This window comes from Momordica charantia (assembly GCF_013281855.1).
Source record: "Momordica charantia cultivar OHB3-1 chromosome 8 unlocalized genomic scaffold, Mcharantia_2.0 BLBB01000008.1, whole genome shotgun sequence".
NCBI lineage: Eukaryota > Viridiplantae > Streptophyta > Magnoliopsida > Cucurbitales > Cucurbitaceae > Momordica > Momordica charantia.
This window is the reverse complement of record NW_028275166.1, coordinates 1,928,845-1,949,438: the sequence shown is the minus strand read 5'-3', so window position 1 is coordinate 1,949,438 and position 20,594 is coordinate 1,928,845. Positions and strand designations below refer to the sequence as shown.

At 32.6% G+C, this 20,594-nt stretch overlaps 3 protein-coding genes across 3 annotated transcripts; all 3 read right to left on the bottom strand.

The window, feature by feature from the left end:
• Nucleotides 1-9,089: 9,089 nt before the first annotated feature.
• On the bottom strand, nt 9,090-10,551 carry LOC148209379 (Putative AT-hook DNA-binding family protein). Its single transcript, XM_088127150.1, has one exon. It carries the CDS (start codon nt 10,096-10,098, stop codon nt 9,235-9,237), a length of 864 nt encoding a protein of 287 aa, XP_087983276.1. The 5' UTR covers nt 10,099-10,551; the 3' UTR covers nt 9,090-9,234.
• Nucleotides 10,552-14,024: 3,473 nt separating this feature from the next.
• LOC111004573 (beta carbonic anhydrase 5, chloroplastic) lies at nt 14,025-16,774 on the bottom strand. Its single transcript, XM_022275622.2, has 10 exons — nt 16,616-16,774; nt 16,404-16,522; nt 16,263-16,324; nt 16,017-16,160; nt 15,866-15,914; nt 15,633-15,746; nt 15,193-15,246; nt 14,976-15,061; nt 14,775-14,877; nt 14,025-14,465 (listed from the first exon to the last, which is right to left on the bottom strand). The coding sequence occupies exons 1-10, from the start codon at nt 16,629-16,631 to the stop codon at nt 14,253-14,255; spliced, it is 960 nt and encodes a 319-aa protein (XP_022131314.1). The 5' UTR covers nt 16,632-16,774; the 3' UTR covers nt 14,025-14,252.
• A 2,140-nt stretch (nt 16,775-18,914) lies between these two features.
• On the bottom strand, nt 18,915-20,257 carry LOC111004960 (transcription factor bHLH30-like). The gene is made up of 2 exons (XM_022276284.2): nt 19,861-20,257; nt 18,915-19,729 (listed from the first exon to the last, which is right to left on the bottom strand). Exons 1-2 carry the CDS (start codon nt 20,107-20,109, stop codon nt 19,220-19,222), a joined length of 759 nt encoding a protein of 252 aa, XP_022131976.1. The 5' UTR covers nt 20,110-20,257; the 3' UTR covers nt 18,915-19,219.
• Between the last annotated feature and the right edge of the window lie 337 nt (nt 20,258-20,594).

Below are 20,594 nucleotides of genomic sequence, written 5' to 3'. Positions count from 1 at the left end.
CTTTTTTTTTTTTATTTGAAAAATATTATTATTTGTGGTTTTCTTGTCGACATAATGGCATTCAAGTCAAATTACCAAAGTCCATAGAGGAGAAGTTCTTATTGGCCTTTTCCTTTTCATGTTCATGACATTTAAATTCCACCTTACAATTTTTTCCTCCTTATTAAGTTTTGGATTTCATGATGTTAGAACTATACAACAAGTGATACATATTTTTTTATTTTGAGATCGGAGGTTCAAGTCGTAATATCCTCAATTTATTGTATTAGAAAAAAACTATACAAGATATTAATAATCTTTTTATTCTAAAACACGGTAAAAAAAATGAATGACCATATATAATATATATTTTTTTAGTATAACATGTAGGGATGTGAGATCGAACTCACAACCTTTTAATTGAAGATATATATCAATTACCCAACTTTAATCGTAATATCAAAATTAAAAATGAGTGAATAAATCTTTTTTAATTTTTTGTTACAAATAGAGAAATTTAGTGGAAAACATAAATTTAATATATATTTTAGAAAATGTCATAACTTTCTGTCTCAAAAAAAAAAAAAGTCATAATTTCTTTTTTCCAAATGTGGCATAATCTTGTCTTTCTTTTAGTGTATTTTACCTCACATTTAGTGTGATTTTGATTCAAAATCAAAGTGATGCTACTGCTTTTGTAAAATTTCAAAATTTTTATTATATTAAAAATACATGTTTATTTTATGCTAAAATTGTCTCTAAAATTTAAGTTTTAGATTTTATATTGGGTTAAAACGTAGTTTAAAAGTTAAATGAGGCGTGATGTTTGAACTTTTATACTTGTTTCTTTATAATGTTCTCTAGCTAAGCTTTAAAAAATGTGATGCTTTAGTTATATCTAAACCAAGTATAATTAAAGTTATTTTGGTTAATGTTGTTAAATATTTCCTTAATCATCTATTGATAAAGTAAATGAAGAAAAAGGGTGTCTTTTGTTAGATTTATGAAAAACAATTTATAAAATTAACAAAAAATAAAATAAAAAACTTAGGATACGAATAAAAAATGAGCAATACTTTAGATGTTTACCGTCGTCACTCATCTTCAATGCTCGTTAATAATAAATATTAGGTACTTGCTGTTTTTTAACCTTTGAAAAAAAAATCTACATTTCTCTCTCATACCTAGTGAAAAATTTAATGGTGATTAACAAAAGATAAGAGCCTAACTGGTAAGTACTACTCAATAAAAATTGATCGATAAAGACTAAAGGTAAATAAACTCAATATAAAAAAGGCGAACATGATTAAGAAGTAAATTTAATGCCAACATTTTCTTGGAGAAAATTATGCAAACTTAGATTGAAAGAAAAAGATTATAATGGGAAGTCAAAATTTATAGAGATGGCCAAGAAAGTCCAGTCTAAGATTTAGAAAAATTGAAAGATAAGAGTAAAAAGTTGAGGGCTTTTTAGGAAAAGGAGATTGGAAAAGAAGCTGAGGTTAGAAGAAGCAAAGTACTACAAGTTTGGGGTGCCGACCAAATTGAATAGGTTTAAATTTATCCGACAAAGGAGCATCCAAGTCAACCACAACCAACCAAATCATCATTTCTTTTTCCACCTAACCAATCTAATTAAACCAAAATTCACAAAGAAAAAAAAAGGAAAAAAACAGTGGTAGAGTCGGAAATTTATACCATGGCAAAATTTTACCGACTAACTTTATATATATATAAATATATAATATAGTTCAACTCGTTAATATTGAAAGGTTTAGAAGTTTACTTTTATATATATTGCCAACTTGAATATGCTTTATTTGTGAAAAAATTGTGGGTTCAAATCTCTACTCCAATATGCTGTACTAAAAAAAATTAAAAAAAACACAAAATAGAGAACCTAAAATTTTAACATTTATAACCTAATAGTTTTTTTAATCAAAAAGGACAATTGTTCCTATCATTATCTTCTTCGCTCGCTATGCTCTGGCAAGAAAACGTATAGAAAACATGTATCTTTCAAAGATAGATTATTTAATGTGGCTATCAATCTCAATAATCATCTAGTTACATAGTTAATATATATATTTTTTTTCTTGAAAAAAAACTACACTTTCATTAAACGGAATTAATATCGAAGTCGGTTTTATCAAAGATAACATCCAATCGGGGAAAACACTCTCCCAAACCTCATGTTCTTAAAAAAAAAAAGAAATGAAGCTTTTTCCTTGCAATCTCATACGCCAAGTTGTTCGTGCTCCTCTTAATTTTGTGAGTAGAAATTATTCCAATTCGTCTCATACAACCCTGCAATCCAACAAATCTGAGTGAGACAACCCCTACTTTTTTTTTTCCCTAAATAGTTTCCACATTTTCATAATTTTAATTTAGCAAATTAATTACCTATATATATCAAAAGTATTTTTGTTTGGTAGGAAAAGAATTATAGATATAGCAACCATGACTATGAAACATCCCAACACGCACGTTTTAATTACTCGACATGTTCTGCCTATAAAAGAATAGCTTCAGTAATCTCTACAATTAAAATATACATTTTAGTAACCCTAAATCTAATACCTTTTCTCTCTCTAATTTTCCATAGAATAATTTAAACTTCGCCCCATTGATTATATATTACTTCAAAGTCCTTCCAAATCATCATTGTAACCTTTTTAGTTTAAAAAATAAAATTATTAAGGTAGTTATATTGTTGTAATCGAACCACTAACATAATAATAATAATAATAATAATAATAATAATAATAATAATAATAAAAAAAAAAGATACGAAAACTTACAACAGAAATTAGGGTTTTCTTTTTAAAATCTTCTCTCCTTTGTTTGTTTGTTTTTTTAATAAAATCTACCCGTCCAATTAAATTGGAAAGAAAGATGACACTTGAGCTATCAATCATTTACAAAAAAAATTAAGGGTCGGTTTGATAACAATCTTGTTTCTATTTCCTCATATTTTTTAATGAAGAAAAGTATAATTGTATTACTCAAACACCTATTAATTTAAGAATAATAAAACAAGATTTTTATTTTATTGGAACAAATTGGAAATGGGAACAAGAACAAAAAACTTGTTTTTGTTGTTTTTAGACCTTCTATACAAATTTTTTAGAATGTTTCTAAAAATGAAAAACAAGAAATATAAATAGTTAAAAATGTTTAGATTTCTTAATAAAATTAGAAACAAGAAACAAGAGACAAAAGGACGGACCCTACGGACTCGTTTGATAACGTTCCTGTTTTTTGTTTTTGTTTCTTTATTTTTAATGAAGAAAAATGTATTGCATTGTTCCAACCTCTAAGAATTCAAGTATGATAAAACAATATTTTTTTTTATGTTTGAGAACAAATTGGAAATAGGAACAAGAAAGGAGAAACAAGTTTTGATTATTTTCAAAATTTGTATACAATTATGAGAAAATGTTATCAAACGAGCCCTACAAAATCTAGAAGACGAGGCAGATGAAAGGGACCAAATTTTGTTAGGGTCTTGTTACTTTTGTTTTGTGACTCCATTTTGTATTATTTTCTTTGAAAAAGATATATTTTTAATCATTGTTGTTTAACATTTTGAACAATTATTATAAATGGAGAGAGAGAGGAGAGAAGAATTTGAAATGAAGTTGGGAGATAGGATAGAGATGGAGATATGAGATTTGCCCAAAACGACAACACTTTGTCCTCGTCCATACTTTTACTCGAAAATTCTCCAATCAACTTCTTATCCGAAACACCAAATTTTTTTTTTAATAGAAAAATTCTTTTAGAACCTTCAAGAGAGAAAGAAAAAGACAAAAGTACTATTGAAATGGAAATAAAGGGGTCAATGAAACCTAATAATATAAAGTTTTAATTGCAAGTCGAAGTGTTAGTGTTATTCATCGTCACTAAATTTGATAATTCGTTATTTTTTAAAAAATTAGAAAACATCTCATGATAGAGGCGCTAACCAGACTGACAAACTAAAAAGTAAAGGTGATCGTAGATAACAAGTTAACCGTACCAACAAGCCGACCAATCCTTATTGACTAGTCAATATTTAAATATTATTCTAATATACACATCGAATCTCGTATACGTTTTAATTATCCAATTGGCTCAAACGTCAAAATCATACGACTTGGGCTGTGTGCTAAGAGTTCTCTAGCCAAATTCAATTCATCCCATCATCTTACCTCTCCCACCAAACTCTAGACTTTATTGTATAATATTTGACTTTACACCCATGACCCATTCAATGCTATTTATCTCAAAAGTTTATGTTTCTCAACATATTATTTTATATTTTAGGTTGAATAACCAATTTAGTCCCTACACATTCAAAAGGTTTAATTCGAGTTTATTATAGTTTTAGTCAAATTTCACAAAATGGGCATGCTCACGACCTAGATACGCGTACAAGACGAACAGCGTCTAGCCTAAAAATCTCATTTTTTGTCCTCAAATTACTTCAAACTGTTTTCTAATTTGTTCATCTAAATTTAATATACCTTCAACCATCCTAGATTGATTTAATGGCACAGAAACGTGTAAAACCGTGGAATTTTAGAAAAATGAATTTGAATTTCACGGTAAGTTGAAAGGTACGTAGGTTAACAAAAACATTCATAATTAGTATCAAAACCAACTCTTAAAAAGTTCTCAAATTTTAACAAATTATGTAGATAATTAGTAGAGTTCCTTTCACATATTCGGTAGTTTAAAATAGAAACTATAAAAAGGACTAAAATTGACCTCTCAAACCAAAATTATTATAAATAATAAAAGTTTATATCAAAAACAAAAGTTGTAAAATGTTAGACTAAAATAAGAAAATGAATAGAATTCAAGAATAGAAGACCCATAGAAAACATATTAGAACCAAAAACATAAAAACAAAATAAAGACAAATTAAATTTGTGTTCCACAAGGGAAAACTAATAATAAATATTAAAAAGTTTTGAATAGACCTAAAGGACCACTCAACAAACAAAGTGCAAAATATATGTTAAATAATAATATAGCGATTAAAATTATATGGATGAACATAAACTAAATCAAAATATAGCAACTAAAATAATATTTAAGTTAATAAATAATAACAATTAAAAACAACAATTATATATATACATATATAATACCGAACTGTTCTATTTAATAAAAACTGGTGCAGATGAGAGTGAGAGTTGATGACAAATTGGGCGAAGAAAAGTCCAAATAAAGAGTAATCGACAAAGGAAAATTAATTATTTGTCATTGCTTTATCCTCTCACGTGACCTAATTTCGCTCAACCTTGTCTCTTTGTAATTAATCACAAAATCCCTCATTAATATTGCAAACCACTTTATATATTATCCATACTTTACCATTTTAAATGCCAGAGCGAATATAGTTCATTGATATTTGGCATATATCTCCAATCACTAGGTTGTGAGTTCGATCTCCTATCCCACATGTTGTAGTAAAAAAAAAAAAAAAAAATTCTACCACCTTAAATATAATACTATATTCTTTTAGAACAACATATTGGGTGGAGGTTCAAACTCACGACTTTTTGATCGGAGATGTGTGGCTTAACGGGTTTAACTAGGCTCAGATTAGCAAAATTTCATCACTAATATAATATAACCTTATATATAATTTTTAGGTTTATCAATTGATTTTAAGACTTTGCCAAGAGAGCATAGTTCAACGGTGAGTACCTATATATCTAGTACGGTGCTCACCACCATTAAAATTTTGAGAAATAAAAGAGGAAGATGTAATAACGTATAATCTTTTAAAAAATATAAGGAGCTCTCCCCATTTTTCAATAGCAAACACATAAATATTGTTATTGTTGTTGAAGTAAACATTGTCTCCCAAACTTATGTGTTTTTCAGAAATATGACTTCTCATATTTGTTTCTCATTTATTTGAAATATAACTTTTTACTAAATTAAAATTAGACTCAAATTATATAGACTATAGTGATAATGTTAACCTAAATTCTACCTCAAAAATTTTATCATCAAAATCTTGGCTGGATCACCTCCTTTTTGGGGAGAGTTAACGCTTGTTGGGTATTTTAGTTTGATTGAGAACAACAACTGGAAACGGCTGCTAATACCCCGTACGCTGAGGAGCAAAAGGAGGAATCCGCCTGAGGAGGGGCTCGCGTCTGATTAGCTAGTTGCGGATGTAGCCAAGTCGATCAAGGCAGTGGATTGTGAATCCACCACGCGCGGGTTCAATCCCCGTCGTTCGCCCATCAATAAATGGACCATTTGTTACGGAGACACAAGACAAACCTAGAAAGCATTTTTTCTACAACGGTATACGTGCTTCTAAAAGGTCTTTTATACTGTGTCCAATCCTGCGTATTCTATATGTACATGTTCCTGCGGCTCGGATGAGTATTCTTGTTTATATCGCTATGGCTATAAACACTTTCTTGTTCCTATTAACAAAACATCCCCTTTTTCTTCGCTCTTCCGGAATCGGTACAGAAATGGGTGCGTTCAAACTTTTCAATAGTTGAAAATATGAACTATCTATAGCATATATAAATCATCATTTTTACGATAGGTGTGGTTTGATAAAAGTTCAAATACTAATATAGAAACTGAAACAATAATAAATACTAAACATATTAATCAAGGTTAAATTACAAGTTTGGCTTATAAACTTAGATGAGTGTATTTAGTTTTTTTAGCTACTTTTAAAAAGATTTAGTAAGTCCCGAATTTTTAATTTTATGTTTAATAAATCTTTATTCTTACACCATCAGTTTAACGCTTATATATGAAGCTATTGATTGTATTATTCAAAGATTATGTGATAAATCGATTTTAAGCAAGTGCATGCAATTGGTAACGTAAACTTTAAAACTAATAAAGTTGATGGCATCTATTAGATATAAAATTGAAGGGCCGAATTTATAATTTAATAAAAAAATAAATATTTTATAAAATAAAATTATAATGAATATCAGTTGAAACAAGTAAATTAATACCTACTTTAGAAGTGTGCAGCCACCTGATCCTTATATAGCTTTCATATTACGTAATTAAAGTTAGAGAGATTTTTGAATTGACTAATTTTAATAAATAATAACGATAATAATATATTTACTTTTTTTTTTTTTTGAGTTGATTTCTCTCTCTCATGATAAGTACACTGAAAAAAATAATATATAATATGACATGGTTTCCATGCAAAGCAGGTTTTTAACGTATGCTCGTTTACTCATATCCTCCCTATATTTTAATTTATCCTCTACACACAATTATTACTTTTACAATTTTATATACTTTCTTTTTATTGATATTTTATGCCATGTTCTTAATTTACCCTTATTTCTGATTTATTTTATTAACAAGTAAAAAACTAAAAAAAATTCAATCTAGGATTCAGGGTTTAAAAGGGATCATTAGGAGGTTATTAATACCTAAATCTAGCCAACAAATTTCAAGTAAGATATATAAATTTAGTAAAAATATTGAAGCCCAGCTAAAAGTATTCAACATGATTAAAAAAGGAATGAAAAACTGTAATGACATGATAAATCTCGTTCAATTACAACAACAACCCTAACTAGCTAGTCACGAATAGAGACAGAGTTAGAGAGAGGTAGAATTTTACCTTCTAACTTTTTATATATGTTTATGTTTAAAAAAAAATTTATATATAATCTTTCAATTCTAAAAGTTTAGGGAGTAACTTTTAAATTACAACAAAGTAAATTGTTTCCCTCCTCCCTTCTCGATTACTATTCATTTGGACAAAAATTATCTTTCAAAAGAAGATCGTCATCAGCTAATTAAAGTATTAATTTCATTGCTTATACCTTAGAAAATTCAATTTGATACAATTTAAAAGTCATTTAAAGTTCAAATTTGACTCCTAGAGCTAAATACAAAGTTGGAAATAATGAACTTTTTTTATATATTAAATTTAGGATTATCTTAGAATCAACGCTTTTTTTCTCTTTTCAAAAATCATTTAAATACGGAAAAAAAATCCCAAATTAACAGCAAAAATATATTGAGTGGATTCCCAAATATGCTATATATAGCATACTGGGTCCATGAATAAAATTTTTTTTAATACAATAATATCTAGAGTGGAAATTGGAATCCATAATTTTTTATGAGTTGGCTCATGAATATAAATTTATTTCCAGAAGAAAAAGAAGAGCGGGAAAGAAAATGGGAATAAATGGATTTTAAAGCAAAGATAAAGACCCACACCTCCCCACCTGTGAATGTAAACACAAACTCCACCATTTCCACACTACAAACAAAGATATGTTCACACACACCAATGTCGACCAACTCTCCATCTAATTTTATCCAAAAATAAAATAAAATAAAATAATCTCCCATATAATTTTCCCCAAAATACCTACGTTGCTATAATTTTATTTTATTTTTTAATTATTTTTTTAGTCTTTTTGATGTGGCCTCATTAAAAACCTATCCTTACAAAAATTTTTGAACAAATTTTTATTATCACGTGATTTTTTAATTTAATGATAGGTATTGATAGGAATAGGCTACACCTATCTGAAAAAACGTGAGTTATATTAGGTTATTGAAATTTTGTCTATGATCAAGACACCTCATTTAAAATTTGAAAAACAAATATCATGATAGAAATAAAAGATAAACATATAATTAAAATTTTTTAAAATGCAACAGATGCACAAAATGGGGAGTACGTGAAAACATATATATATATACTTCAACTTTCCAAGTAATTTCATAAAAAAAATAGAAAACCATAAAATTGTCAATTAGTTATTGAAATATATTATTTAACAATACATGAAAAACAGTTAACTTCTCAAATTATTAATATATTCGCATGAATTTAATTAACTGTTTTACATAATTATAGAGAACGTATAAAAACCATTACAAAAAAAGAGAACGACAAAAAAGAAACATCTTGCAAGTTGCAATAAAGCAAATTAACACAGTGGATTAAGAAAATGTGAACTTTGATTAATAATTTTCTAATTACGTCTAAATGTACGAAACCCAGAGCAAGAACAGCCACCCTCGCATTATAGTTCGTTCGAATTATTTCAACTAATTAAGTTGAAAAAGTATAATAATAATCATGCAAAGAAAAGAAAAAAATCAGCTGATTTGCTTTTTCCAGTCATTTCAAATCAAACCCAAAAATTCTACACCAAACCACAAAAAAGCCTAAGATGAAGATCAACGCAAAGTAAATGGGAAATTAATGGCACAAAAAAAAAAAAAAAGAAATTAGTACGGCGGATGTGGCGGCGGCGGTTGCCTCGCCGTCGGCGCCCAAATTACGTCGGAGGGCGCGTGGCAACTGTAGCTAGCCACTCCACACGGCTCCACCATAGGCTGTCCGTGGCCGCTACTGTCTCCACCGCCGGAGACGTGTGGAGAGTGACCCTCGCCGCCGCTGCCGCCGGAGCCCAAATTCTTAATCTCCTCCTCGTCGGGAAGCCGATGGTACAACGGATTGTTAAACGATGAGGCGACGATGAAAACGGTACCGGCGGCGATTAACGCGCCGGCGACCAATCCGCCGACGATTTGGCCCTGCGGTCCGGCGAGGGAGATAGTGAAGCCGTTGGGGACGGGGTACGGCGTCGTGTGAGGTAACACGGTGGCGCAAATAGAGAGGATCTCGAAGCGGCCGTGGAACGTGACGGTCGCGCCGGGCGTCGCAGAGGGCTGCCGGAGGGAGACGTTAGCGACGATACCGGAGCCGTTAAGTACACAAAGACCCATATTCTTCCGACGGCAGAATCGGGCAATGGCTTCAACGACGTCGTTTCCGCCGGGCACTTCTAGAACGTACGGCCGCATAGCGGGTTCGGGTTCTCGGGTCACGACGAGCGGCGGTTTGGGTTTGTTCTTGGAGCCCGGGGGGCGGCCCCTCGGCCGCCGTACCACCTCAATGGTCGAGCCATCGGCGGCGGAGGTATGGTCATGGAGGTGATGTTTGAGCGGCGGAGGGCCGGCAGCGGCGGCGGCGGCGGAGGAGATGTCGTTGTCGGGTTGGTGGGGCGGGTGGGTAAACGGGTGGGCGAGATGGAATTTGGATAACATATTGGAAGTTTTGCTCTTGGGGTGACCGAAATCGCCTTTCATAATTTCTTTGAAACCCCAAAAAGAAAAAAGAAAAATTGATCGTCTTTCTTTTTATTATATATTTTGTTTGTGAGGATGCAATTGGGAGAAGAGAGAGAGAGAGAGGTGGAAACTGAAATTTGAGAGAAGGAAGGGATTGGATTTGTTTATAGTAATAAAAATGGGAGGGAGGAGAGAGAAAGAGAGAGGGTGGTGGTGGTGGGTGAGCTTGGAAACCAAGTAAAGAAAGACCAGTGGCGCCGCTGTTGGGCGGGGGGTGGAGGGTGGGGCCCACCGCCTGATTTGAAAGATGGGAGAGATGAGAGAGGGCACCGCCTTTCCAAATTGTAGAGAGAGGCTGAGGCATCCCCCATATCCCAAAACAACAAACAACAAAGGAGAGAAGAGAACTACTTAATTGACCCATATTGGTGGCGCTCTCAAATGGACGCAAAATGACAGATAAACGCTATCTCTAACATCCTCAATCTCTCTCTGAAAATCCCTTCTTTCTCCCTCTAACTTATCACTACAAAGTATCTTAAAATGAGTCATGTAAGATACTCGACGAGATGTCCATACGAAAGGCATCCGAGTCGATTTGGATGTCCCTTCATTATTTTTGTCTCTCCTGAAGATGCCGGGCATCTACATTCCCAAAAAACAAACGACCCTTAATTATTATCGAGTAAAGTTTAAAGAAGCACACCTGACTCCAATCAGCTGCTCGAGTCAAGTAAGACGAGGAAGCTGAGCGCATTTAAGTAATTTGTACAAGACAACTAATAGAGGTGTGGACACCCAACGACCGAATCCTAACACATGTCAGAGAATCGTCCAAGATGCCACTGCGCTCTTCTACGACCCTTAAGAAGGATCAGGGTATCGGTGGTCTCCACCCAGCCATACAATGATTCCTCTCTCTCTCCATCATAAAAGCAACACTTGAAACTAAATGAAGATATGCAAATTTTACTATTTGAAAGGTTGTGAAATTTCTCGTTACAAAACTTTTAGTGCTCTACACCTGTATGCTCCCACCCCAAATACTAATTTAGACATCGAAGTGCAATCGACAAAACATCACACAGATACTAAGTTTTCATGTGTAGGTCAAACTTCAACTAAGAGATGAAGGCATACATGATATTACGTGGCATCTATCCAGTGCTCCGTCCAAAAATCAACATCGGCATTAACTATTGAGTTATACTTAGAGAATCAGGATAGTGTGAATCATTCAAAAGTCTTTCAGCTTGGAAATAGTTAAGCACAAAAAATTTTGATTAAAATTTATGTAAGCTCATATAAACTTATGTAAGGCAAATTTGATTGGTCAAAAGACATGAACCTAACAAGCGGAACATGTGTCATTTGCTGGTAAATACATATATCTATAATTAGAAATAATCAAATATTTGAAAATGGAATAATTTGCAAATGTTGTCTGCGGAGAAAGGAGGGGGAGACTGGAGAGCAGCCGACTTAGTTTGACCAGAATTAAAGAGTATTTTCAATTTTGGTATTTTGAATTTGTATTATTAAATAATTTCAAAATCCATGTGCTGTTTTGTTTTAATATTTTAATTTTGATAATTTCAAAATATATTCTATTCAAAGTCGGAGAGAAGGTTCCATTTGAATGCGGCGTTGCTGCTGCCTTCTAATCATTTTTACTTAACGCCTTACTTTACCTTCTAATCTCCCCAATTGCCCTTTGCCGACAATTTCACCATATTTTTTCCCTTCTTTTTCTTTTTTAATCACACTTTTATCTCGAAATTTTTCGGAGGACAAATCTAATATTTTATTATTGGTGGAGATTCAAATATATAATCTCTTTGAAAAAATAGAAATAAAATGTTTTAATTGTTGTATCACGTTCAATAGAACTGCTTGTTTTTTTTTTAATTTTAATATTAATATGAGATGTATATGATAAACGCAACACATAAGATAAGTTAATATCGTAGTTGAAAATAGATTTAGAAAATACGAATGAGAGGTATATAAAAGTTAAAGTTTAGATTCTCATATGCAAATTATTCTCAATATATGAGAGAGATAAATGCTAAAAGAGGAAAGATGAAGATTTTTTAGGTGTTGCCTTATTTGTTTGGTTGCCTATTTTGTTGGGTAATTAAGGAAAGAATATTGTTTTCAAGGACAAACCTTACCATAATTCCATGTGATGAGTTTCCCTTTTTCTTGGCATATACACTTGAAAGTTTTATCCCAACTGAATTTGGTTGCTTCTGTTCATTGGAATGCAATGCCCAAACAGCCAAAAACATAATAAATTATAAAATAGTTTTTTATTAAAAAAGAAAAAAAAAAAGATGACAACTTGACAAATTTGCCCATTTCTATTGGGTTAGCATTCTCTTCATCTGCCCCAAAATGTAACATTTCAATCCAACCATAATATTTTGTTTGCTTATTTCCCATCAATGTAAAGTAAAGTATCAAACTTGGATTTGGACGTTTTGTTATTATATTTGAATATTTCTTTTATGGCTAAGTTTAGATATATAATATAGTTCGGTTTAACCAATGATTCTTTTTTAGTGTTCAATGTTAATAGGTGCTTTGTCTATTGACATAATTTTTATGATCTGAAGTTCCGGTATCTAAGCAGTTTTTAATATATTTTTTTAAGTAATTATATAATCTAATATAGTTTTCAAAGTAGATAGAGTGAGATATTTAGCATAAAATCAAAACGAAGCTATAGCCGAAGAAATTTAGGATGGAGATTTAAAGATATATATAAACTAGTAAAAATTGTTCAAACGATGGATTAACAGTCAATAAAATAAAATTGACATTAAAGTATGAAAAAATCAAAATCTCAAAACTATTCTATTTTCAGCATCATATTGTTCTTTTTTATTTTTTGCCTTTATTTTAACCTTTTTTTTTTCTGGGCCCTAAAAAAGATGCCGAAAACAACCTCCGGAATGTATAAAAGTTCAAAGTACAATACAAGCAACAGACAAGAAGATACGTATTCAGTACTTTTGACACTTTTTTTTTCCTTTTTTGAGTAAGCAAAGAATATTTTTAATTACTAAAAAATTAAAAGTATATTACTAAATGCTCACTAAAAAGAAGTAAAGAACTGATCAAGAAATTATTAAAGAGAGGCCGAATTTTTTGGTACATAAATTTATTGACAACTACATGTTGTAGGATGATATTGTTCTATAAAAGAAATCGAGGTGGTATAAACTTATGCTCGGACCTGTTGTTGGAGAGATAAAAAAAATAGACTGTCAGCTCGGTGGAGTTGGATGGGATCTGCCCACCTGAAAGATTAGGTCCGACCTACCAACAAGGACCAACTTGAAAAGAGCTAGAAAACCAATTGGTTCTACTATGGACAATCAAGCTAAAGGGAGACCAACCTAAGACTTGACAGTCTGTAACTGGCTAACACATAACGACCATAGCAGACTTATCCCCCCTCCCCCATGCTGCCAATAAAAGGGACGTCACTCCAACAACTCAGATACATCATTTTATATAAGGCCGACTAATTGAGCTCGTGCTCTCACCGACTTAAACTTTTGAGTGTTTGTTCCTTCTGTGCATGTATCTTCTTATGCAGCTCGCTCTTCCGTAGTTCGACAGAGTTCAAAGGAACCAACCTTTAGAGCTTGGTAGAATTTAGAATCAACACTCGTAAATATTTGTTTGAAAAAAAAAAAAACTTTGGCAGATATCTCGTTTAACATTTTGTTTCTTTTTTCTAAACATTTTTTAGAATAAGAATCAATAAAATTTTTGTTAGCCTACATCTTACTAATGTACCAATAATATTAAAAAAAATGTAGGTGACAATATCACCGACAAAATTTAATATTTTTGCCAAATATTAAAATTTTGTTAGCGTCACTTTTCCGTTAATACCCAACAAAATATCCTTCTTATTTAGACAACAAATCTCTTAAAATCCACAATATTTGATTTTCAAATTAGTCCTTCAAAAATTCGGATAAACATTTTTCCACATTGATGTAAGGTAAATTCATATACAAGAGTTGTACATGTTACATAGCAGATCAATCATCACCTTCATGAAACTAAAGACGCAATTTACAGATACGTTTTCTTGTAATGATTTCAGCAGCTGCTCTCCCCAAGTTTCAGAGAGGATAATGATTCAGAAAATGTCAACACCAAACTGATTGGTTTTTCATCAGACATCCATGATGATCATCATCATCATCAACTCTGCTGGCGTTCTTGTAATCAAGGGTCCACTTCTCAAATGTGCAAGTCAAGAAATCATAGTATCCTCCATGAACAGAAATCAACTCCCGTTTTAACCGCTCCTCGATCGACGGGTACGTCGTCAAGTTCTTCAATGAAAGTTTGATCGATTCCTGGTTACAAAAAAAGGACATCATCAAAATTAGAAACTGTCTCAAAACATTATTCTCTCTTATTTCTGCGTCATTGTCGTGAAAAGGACCTACTTCATTTTCCTTTGCTTATTCTTTCTCTACTTTCTTTCGTAAACAATCGACAAATTTAGCGATGCTCGAATAGTTTTAACTTTTGTAAACAAATGTAGGGCTTTTAGAGTAACTCAACAGGGTAAGAATCAGTAAAGAAAGAAGAGATTCCAAGCAAAGATGAATTAAATCCAACAGAGTTCGTGTGGTTTGTATTTGAAATGAAAGAATAGTTACCTTCTCACAATATTTACATTGCTGGTCAAAACTAAGATGTGCGGCGGCAGCTTTTGTTCTTAATTTGGCAACTTTTGCATTCGCCATCCACTTATGAACAAAGCTACCATAGCAAAATAAGAAATAAATTACAGCTCGAAAGGCAAATCTGAACCTGAAAAACGGGTATAGAAGATACAAGGGAATCAGAAGAAGTGAAACCTCGAGGCGGTAACATCGTCTTCCATGCTCATAATGCTCTGGATCCCAGCACAACTACTATGGCCAATGACTAAAATATTCTCAACCTTCAGCACAAAGGCAATTCTCTCAGAGCTCAGATAAATGCATTCTCTTAAGTCTTATGTGCAGACTGAAGAGTACAGAGTAGAGATGTAAATATCGAATTTCACTGTAAAAGACATGGAAAACAGCCTACTTCAAGTGTGTTTACTGCAAACTCAAGGGCTGCATTGGTTTCAGTTGGTCCATTCTGTACAAAAAGTAAAATGCAAATACTTCAAATTAGTTATTTTCTTGCCTAAAGACAGTCAAAGAGTTCAACTCTAACTCTGACTTAGTGTGTTTGGCATACCTTTTGATAGTGCTGTGGATGACTAAAAATACTTTTTAAACAAAAATTTGATAGTGTTTTAGTAAAATTTTAAAGGTTTAAGAGTGTAAAAAATGCTTTTGACTAATTAAAAGTACTTTTCAAAATTTTGGATAATCAAAAGTAAGTAGTTTTAGAGAAAACAGTTAATTAATTTTATTCTCTGGGTGCTTACATAAAAAAATTCTCTCTAAAACACATTTTTCAAAAAAACATGTCAAACTGGCACTTAAGATGATGCAAGATATTTACACAAGGTTTCATACCTCCCATGGTGGAACAATGTTCGCTACATTGCGAATCGCGAAAGCTTCACCGGGTTGAAATCCAAGGATATTGGATGGGCATACCCTAGAATCCGCACAAGAAATCACCATGAACTGTTCTACTTGTGAGCTTGTGTTGAATTATCCAATGTAATTTTAAAACAAATGAACCAAAGTGATAAGCAGATAGTCAAAACAAGGCATAAGATCTTCAACGTTCATCTTAGTTTTACCTTAGGGGCTTGTAGTTCTGCAAGAGCTTGAAAATGCTCCAAATGTTCCCTGTTTTCAAAAGAAATCCTTAAAACCAATCCCAAATTTGTTTTCATGTTGCCAAAAAAATCCTCAGATTTGCTCATTCATTAATCAAAAACTGCTACTTACAAATACTTGTGCTTCTTAAAACTCAGAAATCTCTTTTTCATTTCATCAAACAGGTTATCTTCATCTTTTACTTTAGCCACATTTCTCATTTCCATGCCTGAAAGTTCTTGGGCAAGCCCTGATGGGTTCCTAGAGACCTCCAACCTTTAAGACCCAGAAGAGAAAATTCATCGGACTTCCCATTGATACATTCGAAGAGTAAATTGGCAGAAGAACAAATGTCAGAGAAGGAAAAAGAAATCTCACTCGTGAATGCGATTAGAAGGCACTTCCAGTTCCTGATGAGTTTCGTCGATTTCTTCCTTCATCTATAGATTCAAATTTCAAGTCCATAAAAAGGCTACTGGATACTGAATTTACAAAAGAAAAAAAGATCGAAGGACTCACAGAAAGGGGACTTCTCCCGACGGAAAATGATGAGGAGGAAATAAAGGGATTCTTGTGGATTAAGGTGGGTCTAATCGCAGCCATTTCTGAAACTAGCCAACCCCAGGAAGCTCTTAAGCCTACGATTAAGCAACAATAATTTCATTTGACAAAGAAACTAAAAGAAGAAATCGATGGATATTGATTCTGAACAAATTGAAAAGAGAACTCACGAATTGGGTGACCCATTTCGCTTCCCGCCTTTCCCAGTTGAAAGGGGATGACTGTTGAGATGTTTCTTACAAATTACGAACAGAATACAACTGAATTTTGGTTCCATATTTTTGTTTTTCTTAATTTATATGAAAAATTGTAAGGAAAGAAGACGTCTCTCTCGTTTTCAAGCTTATCCATATCACCCCATTAATGGAGATCAGATTCATTTCATATCGTGTTTGTGTTTGGCCATTTTCTAGTTTTATAACTTTTTCTATACACATCTCTGAGAGAAAAAATACATGCCAAACACATTAGCTTAAAAATACATAGAAATTATAGAAATTAAATTTTATGATAGATGATCGGAATTTGAATCCGTTCATTTTCAATTTATCAGGACTCTTTTGGACCAATAAGTCATCTATGATGGTGGGTTCAATCTAACAAATTTATGAATTTTGAAAAATGTTTAATAGTTACGTAAACTTGAAATTTTGTATCTAATAGATTTGTAACCTATTATTTTTTTTATTCAGGAATGTGAGTTTTATATTTAATAATAAAAGATCTACGTTAAATTTTGTGCGCTTAAAAAATAGCTAATAAGTGAACGTAAGAAATGTTTAACAGATCCAAAGACTATTAAGCATAAACTGAAATACATAGATATTTTTTAAGTCAAATCAAAATTAAAAGTATTTATAGAGATAATCTGACGAAATATCCACGTTAATAACAGGTTTGATTCCAATATTGAATAGCTCCATAGATAAAATTAGATTTTTAAATTTTAAGAATACGTTGAATATAATTTTAAAAGTTTATCCCTTGTACGAAAATTTTGAAACTCTGCATTTTATTAAAAATAATATAGACGGTGGTTGTTTGGATGTCAGATAAACAAAAAGGTTTACAACCTTATAAGATAATTTTATAAATTAAAAGTAATATAAAACTTAATATTATTAAACAGAATAATCTATAAACTAAATTCTAAAAAGTACACGAGGATAGGATGGGCATCATCTAGTGGGCACGCTGCGTGAACGTCACGGCAACGATATTCTAAATAAACTTTTTTATTAAAAAAATAAAAAGCTTACCTCTTACAAATCTATATAATTTTAATTACGTTGAAAAATTGACAGGTTATTTTTATAAATTTTTTTTATTTTACAATCTTTTCTTAATTATCTGATCAAAATTACATAGGTCAAGAAAAGTATTTTCCTTGAAAAAATGAAAGTTTTAGTTTAATACATATATAGATATTTTAAGAGAAATCATTTCGTACAAAGAAAAAGTAATAAAGAGAGAAAATAATGATTGAGGACTAAATGAGGATAAGGAGGGAGGAGACGTCTGTCTTCAACTCTCTCGCTAAGTGGACAAAAGCTCTCCCAAGACCCAGCGCTTCACTGTCGGTTGACACGTGTCCTTCTTCAAATGCTTTTAATTTTTGTTTTTTGTTTTTTGTTCTTCTTCTATTAAATTATAATTACCATTCTTTCTTTTTTACTTTCCTATTTGCTTTCTTATTAATTATCGTATTTTTATAAGCACATTATTAATAACTTGGCTTGATTCCTCCCATGATTTTTACTCTTCTTTTTTTCAGTAAGCATGACGTTAGACTCATTGTACTCGGAGAACAACTATCCCCAAAGTAAACTTATATATTTTAAAATGGACGTGTAAAAATATGGAAGGTCTGTTGTCCTAACAAAATGATAGTATCATTTATTTAATTTATCATTCAATGTAATAGGTCACAAGATTTAAGGGGGAACAATTATTCAAGTATGTTTTACTTAACATGATTCGACTCAACTTCTAATAAGCTACCTATTATTGTACAATTGATCAAATGACTTTCACATTTTCTTTTCAAATAAAAATGATAGATATTGATGGTTGAATATCAAATTTTATTTATTTAACTTTGGATGTTGTGTTTGATAAGTCTTTGAATTGAAAAATGCATCTTTAATCTTTAACTTTGGACGTTGTATTTAATAAATCTTTAAGCTTTAAACATTATTAAATAAGTCTCTAAACTTTTAATTTTGTGTCAATTAGAATTTCTAACTTCATCACTCAGGTATCTTTTAAACGTAAAATTTAATTTCATAAACCTGTTAGATATGTTTGAAACTTCAGAGTTCTATTAAAAAATATAATGTTAAAAATGTATAAATCGATTAGACACTTCTTAAAGTTTAAAAAAAAACTTATCAAATACAACTCTAAAAGTTCAGAAACCGAAATTGTTATTATTATTATTTTTTATTTTTTGAACGACAAAGACCAAAGTTATAATTTAACCAAACTCATTATATTAATTTAATTAGCATGCATGTAAAATAAAAAGATTGTAGAAAGGAAGGAAAATACAATTAAATAAGATATACCATCATCAAGATCCATCCCGAGTGAGTTTGTGGGTTTGGCTGGCCGTTTATAACTTATTTTGTGCGTTAAACGACATGTCGGTCGTTTTCTCGCGTTAGAGGCTGAGCACTTTTGTTTCAGTTTCCATTTTCCACCAAGCAGAAAAATAGATTCCCAGCTCCAACAACATAACAAACCCTAATACGTTTACACCTTGGCAGCCCACGTCAGCACATGAAAAACCGATCCTCCTCTGGACAAGAAGCCCAACTCCGGGCCCGCTTATTACTCGAAAGATTTTGGGCCTGATTCTCCACTACGGCCTTCAAGGCCCGCCTCAGGCCCACAAACTCCTCCTCTCTACTCCCGCCGCCGCCGCCGTCCCCGCCGCACCACTCCAAAACCACCACATTCTTCGTCCGCCCGCCCACCGTCATCGTCTCGGCCCGCACAGCCCTCGCCTGAACCGACCGGATCGCTTGCATCAAATCCCGGTTTAGACCGGATCGCTCATCGCAACAAACTGTCGCTCTCATTACCCTGTTTTCGTTATCGCAGTAACAGAGCGTCGCTTCGTCTTCCTCGCTAGGGAAAGGCCACGGCGCCGGCTCGGTCTCCGATCGAATTCCACCGCCGCCGCATTGATCCGCAGTACTCCGACGCGCCACCTCCGCCGCTCGCCGCCGCAGTTCCTTCACGTGACTCACCACTTCCGCTAGTAGCGACGCCTTGTCAGTCTATTCAACAAAGAAAGCAGAGCCTAAAATTAATCAAAAATTTTCCTCCGCCATCTCTCAAACTTCAACGCTTCGTCAATTGAACATTGATAATACAAAATGCACTCAACAATCTGCGGATTAAACGATACCTTGGTGGTGTTAGGGAGGAGCGTCCGGAGCGTGGATAGGTGCGAATTGATTCGTTGTCGCCGTCTCCTCTCGGCCTCCTTATGGCTTCGGCTCGCTTCAGTCGATTTCCTCTCCTCCTTGGATGAATCCGCCGCATTGTTAACGATCGAGCATTCGCCGGCGAAAACTGATCGTTTAACACGATCTCCGTTGCAATAATTCGACCAATTACTAGTCTGCAATCCGTAGTGACTCTGAAAAGGAAGCATCTCTCGATCGATTCGTCTCTTCTCAAAAGAAGCGAGAATTTACATGTGCTGCGATTAGAGAGAGGAAGCCATGGAAGATGAAAAAAAGTGAGGAGAAAGAGAGGAGGAAGTGGAACATGCAGAGTTAGAGAAGAAGGTGAGAGAGAGGAGTTTATGTAAAGAAGGAAAACTTTGGTGCTTTTTTGTCATTTTTCATTTTTTTTTTTGTCTCTCTTTTTTATTTAACCGATAACGGTGAAAAAGGGAAGAAAATTGGGCCAGCAGTTTGCAAAACGTTCTTTCTATGATGGGATGTATATGATTTATTTTTCTAATTTTGTTTCCTTCATTTTTCGCGGTCAAATTTTTAATAATTATCGATAAAGTAATACTTTTCTTCTTTTTAAATGCAACAAGTAGAGAAAAAGATTAGTATTCATTATCCGATTGTCATAAAATAGGTGTCAATTATTATGGATCGAGCTTATATTTGCAGTAAAAAAAAT

What these genes read in the sequence shown, in the direction of transcription:
- LOC148209379 (XM_088127150.1), bottom strand. Translation starts at nt 10,098, where the DNA reads ATGAAAGGCGATTTCGGTCACCCCAAGAGCAAAACTTCCAATATGTTA.
- LOC111004573 (XM_022275622.2), bottom strand. An exon ending in TCGGGAGAAGTCCCCTTTCT is followed by an intron (nt 16,325 to 16,403) that starts GTGAGTCCTTCG and finishes TTGAATCTATAG; the next exon opens with ATGAAGGAAGAAATCGACGA. An exon ending in CCTTCTAATCGCATTCACGA is followed by an intron (nt 16,161 to 16,262) that starts GTGAGATTTCTT and finishes TGGGTCTTAAAG; the next exon opens with GTTGGAGGTCTCTAGGAACC.
- LOC111004960 (XM_022276284.2), bottom strand. Translation starts at nt 20,109, where the DNA reads ATGCTTCCTTTTCAGAGTCACTACGGATTGCAGACTAGTAATTGGTCG. An exon ending in TCCTCCCTAACACCACCAAG is followed by an intron (nt 19,730 to 19,860) that starts GTATCGTTTAAT and finishes TTTGTTGAATAG; the next exon opens with ACTGACAAGGCGTCGCTACT.